The sequence below is a fragment of the Labrus bergylta genome, chromosome 11 (genome assembly GCF_963930695.1).
Source record: "Labrus bergylta chromosome 11, fLabBer1.1, whole genome shotgun sequence".
Classification (NCBI taxonomy): Eukaryota; Metazoa; Chordata; class Actinopteri; order Labriformes; family Labridae; genus Labrus; species Labrus bergylta.
The window spans coordinates 31,222,589-31,227,588 of NC_089205.1; the positions used below are offsets into that span (position 1 = coordinate 31,222,589).

Below are 5,000 nucleotides of genomic sequence, written 5' to 3' on the forward strand. Positions count from 1 at the left end.
ACACAAAGTACACACTACACACTACACATCACACGGCCTGTCCTGTGAAGGTACCACACTACACAAAGTACACACTACACATCACACGGCCTGTCCTGTGAAGGTACCACACTACACAAAGTACACACTACACACTACACATCACACGGCCTGTCCTGTGAAGGTACCACACTACACAAAGTACACACCATACACTACACATTACACACTACACACTACACATCACACGGCCTGTCCTGTGAAGGTACCACACTACACAAAGTACACACTACACACTACACATCACACGGCCTGTCCTGTGAAGGTACCACACTACACAAAGTACACACTACACACTACACATCACACGGCCTGTCCTGTGAAGGTACCACACTACACAAAGTACACACTACACACTAGACATCACACGGCCTGTCCTGTGAAGGTACCACACTACACAAAGTACACACTACACACTACACATCACACGGCCTGTCCTGTGAAGGTACCACACTACACAAAGTACACACTACACATCACACGGCCTGTCCTGTGAAGGTACCACACTACACAAAGTACACACTACACACTACACATCACACGGCCTGTCCTGTGAAGGTACCACACTACACAAAGTACACACCATACACTACACATTACACACTACACACTACACACTACACACTACACATCACACGGCCTGTCCTGTGAAGGTACCACACTACACAAAGTACACACTACACACTACACATCACACGGCCTGTCCTGTGAAGGTACCACACTACACAAAGTACACACTACACACTACACATCACACGGCCTGTCCTGTGAAGGTACCACACTACACAAAGTACACACCATACACTACACATTACACACTACACACTACACACTACACACTACACATCACACGGCCTGTCCTGTGAAGGTACCACACTACACAAAGTACACACTACACACTACACATCACCCTGCCTGTCCTGTGAAGGTACCACACTACACAAAGTACACACCATACACTACTCATTACACACTACACACTACACACTACACATCACACGGCCTGTCCTGTGAAGGTACCACACTACACAAAGTACACACTACACACTACACACGACACATCACACGGCCTGTCCTGTGAAGGTACCACACTACACAAAGTACACACTACACACTATACACTACACATCACACAGCCTGTCCTGTGAAGGTACCACACTACACAAAGTACACACTACACACTACACACTACACATCACACGGCCTGTCCTGTGAAGGTACCACACTACACAAAGTACACACTACACACTACACATCACACGGCCTGTCCTGTGAAGGTACCACACTACACAAAGTACACACTACACATCACACGGCCTGTCCTGTGAAGGTACCACACTACACAAAGTACACACTACACACTACACATCACACGGCCTGTCCTGTGAAGGTACCACACTACGCAAAGTACACACTACACATCACACGGCCTGTCCTGTGAAGGTACCACACTACACAAAGTACACACTACACATCACACGGCCTGTCCTGTGAAGGTACCACACTACACAAAGTACACACTACACACGACACATCACACGGCCTGTCCTGTGAAGGTACCACACTACACAAAGTACACACTACACACTACACATCACACGGCCTGTCCTGTGAAGGTACCACACTACGCAAAGTACACACTACACATCACACGGCCTGTCCTGTGAAGGTACCACACTACACAAAGTACACACTACACATCACACGGCCTGTCCTGTGAAGGTACCACACTACACAAAGTACACACTACACACTACACATCACACGGCCTGTCCTGTGAAGGTACCACACTACACAAAGTACACACTACACACTACACATCACCCTGCCTGTCCTGTGAAGGTACCACACTACACAAAGTACACACTACACATCACACGGCCTGTCCTGTGAAGGTACCACACTACACAAAGTACACACTACACATCACCCTGCCTGTCCTGTGAAGGTACCACACTACACAAAGTACACACTACACACTACACATCACACGGCCTGTCCTGTGAAGGTACCACACTACACAAAGTACACACTACACACTACACATCACACGGCCTGTCCTGTGAAGGTACCACACTACACAAAGTACACACTACACACTACACATCACACGGCCTGTCCTGTGAAGGTACCACACTACACAAAGTACACACTACACACTACACATCACCCTGCCTGTCCTGTGAAGGTACCACACTACACAAAGTACACACTACACATCACACGGCCTGTCCTGTGAAGGTACCACACTACACAAAGTACACACTACACATCACCCTGCCTGTCCTGTGAAGGTACCACACTACACAAAGTACACACTACACACTACACATCACACGGCCTGTCCTGTGAAGGTACCACACTACACAAAGTACACACTACACACTACACATCACACGGCCTGTCCTGTGAAGGTACCACACTACACAAAGTACACACCATACACTACACACTACACACTACACACTACACATCACACGGCCTGTCCTGTGAAGGTACCACACTACACAAAGTACACACTACACACTACACATCACCCTGCCTGTCCTGTGAAGGTACCACACTACACAAAGTACACACCATACACTACACATTACACACTACACACTACACACTACACACTACACATCACACGGCCTGTCCTGTGAAGGTACCACACTACACAAAGTATACACTACACACTACACACTACACATCACACTGGCTGTCCTGTGAAGGTACCACACTACACAAAGTACACACTATACACTACACACTACACACTACACATCACACGGCCTGTCCTGTGAAGGTACCACACTACACAAAGTACACACTACACACTACACAAAGTATACACTATACACTACACATCACACGGCCTGTCCTGTGAAGGTAACACACTACACAAAGTACACACTACACACTACACATCACACGGCCTGTCCTGTGAAGGTACCACACTACACAAAGTATACACTATACACTACACATCACACGGCATGTCCTGTGAAGGTACCACACTACACAAAGTACACACTACACACTACACAAAGTATACACTATACACTACACATCACACGGCATGTCCTGTGAAGGTACCACACTACACAAAGTACACACTACACATCACACTGCCTGTCCTGTGAAGGTACCACACTACACAAAGTACACACTACACACTACACACTACAGACTACACACTACACTCTACACTCTAGACACTACACATCACACGGCATGTCCTGTGAAGGTAACACACTACACAAAGTACACACTACACACTACACATCACACGGCCTGTCCTGTGAAGGTACCACACTACACAAAGTATACACTATACACTACACATCACACGGCCTGTCCTGTGAAGGTAACACACTACACAAAGTACACACTACACACTACACACTACACATCACACGGCCTGTCCTGTGAAGGTACCACACGACACAAAGTACACACTATACACTACACACTACACACTACACACTACACACTACACATCACACGGCCTGTCCTGTGAAGGTACCACACTACACAAAGTACACACTACACACTAGACATCACACGGCCTGTCCTGTGAAGGTACCACACTACACAAAGTACACACCATACACTACACATCACACGGCCTGTCCTGTGAAGGTACCACACTACACAAAGTACACACTATACACTACAGACTACACACTACACACTACACACTACACACTACACATCACACGGCCTGTCCTGTGAAGGTACCACACTACACAAAGTACACACTACACACTAGACCAGGGATGGGCAACTTTGGTCACGGCAAGGGCCACATTCAATTAATTCTCCCTGCCAAAGGGCCAAATTGTAGTATGCAAAAACATTCAATTATGAATTAATTATTTAAAATCAATTATGTCTCAAATTTAACTCAACATATGCCAGTGATCAAATATTATTATGGACGTATTTCTGGTTTTCATGATTTCATGGCAGATTTTGTCACATTTTCTTCATGTTTCCAATTCATTGCTTTGTAAAAATTGACCTGAGGGCCATTGAGGGTTGATGGGGGCCGCAAGTGGCCCCCGTGCTGCCAAACACTACACACTACACATCACACGGCCTGTCCTGTGAAGGTACCACACTACACAAAGTACAAAGTACACACTACACAAAGTACACACTATACACTACACAATATACACACTACAAAAAGTTAAAGGTGTGTTTGGGTTAGAGGAAGGGGCGGAGCTTCAGTAGCGCGCTCTGGACAGCCAGCCCATTCTGCACTTTTTATTTCTTCTGGATGATGTCACCAGGGTTACATATCGGCGCCTGTCAGGGGATTTTTGGTTTCAGTTCAGTGCAATGGAAGGGGACAGAGACAAGCTGTCCATATGAATATATATAATTTATTCATATCTTTAAATATTCAGATCAACATGTGAAACATCTGCTTTATGTCAACACAGCAAACTGTGTACATTCTAAGCCCCTTGTTATTTACGTGTGTGTGTGTGTGTGTGTGTGTGTGTGTGTGTGTGTGTGTGTGTGTGTGTGTGTGTGTGTGTGTGTGTGTGTGTGTGTGTGTGTGTGTGTGTCAGTGTGTAAGTTTAAAGCTCATAAACGCTGTGCGGTCAGAGCCACTAATAACTGTAAGTGGACGACGCTGGCTTCTATCGGGAAGGACATCATCGAGGACGAGGACGGGGTGAGATCAAAGTGAATTAACTTTTCTACACTGTGGGTGTGACAGTGAACGCCTCTTCTGTGCTGACCTCTGACCTGTCCTCAGGTGTTCATGCCTCACCAGTGGCTGGAGGGGAACCTGCCGGTGTCTGCTAAGTGCACCGTGTGTGAGAAGACGTGTGGCAGCGTCCTCCGGCTGCAGGACTGGAGGTGTCTCTGGTGCAAGGCCATGGTGAGACTTCTTGTTTTACAATAAAAGCCTTCATTATTCACAGTAATGATCATTTGTCCGTATATCCTGCAGGTGC

General features: G+C 46.6%; 1 protein-coding gene across 1 annotated transcript in view; it reads left to right on the top strand.

The window, feature by feature from the left end:
• LOC110005063 (diacylglycerol kinase delta) overlaps nt 1–5,000 on the top strand; it is a 44,720-nt gene that overhangs the window by 5,740 nt on the left and 33,980 nt on the right. Inside the window, 3 exon segments of the mRNA XM_065960372.1 lie at nt 4,608–4,714; nt 4,799–4,924; nt 4,997–5,000. The exon segment at nt 4,997–5,000 is cut by the window's right edge and continues 99 nt beyond it. Of these exon segments, the coding sequence (XP_065816444.1) occupies nt 4,608–4,714; nt 4,799–4,924; nt 4,997–5,000 (237 nt within the window).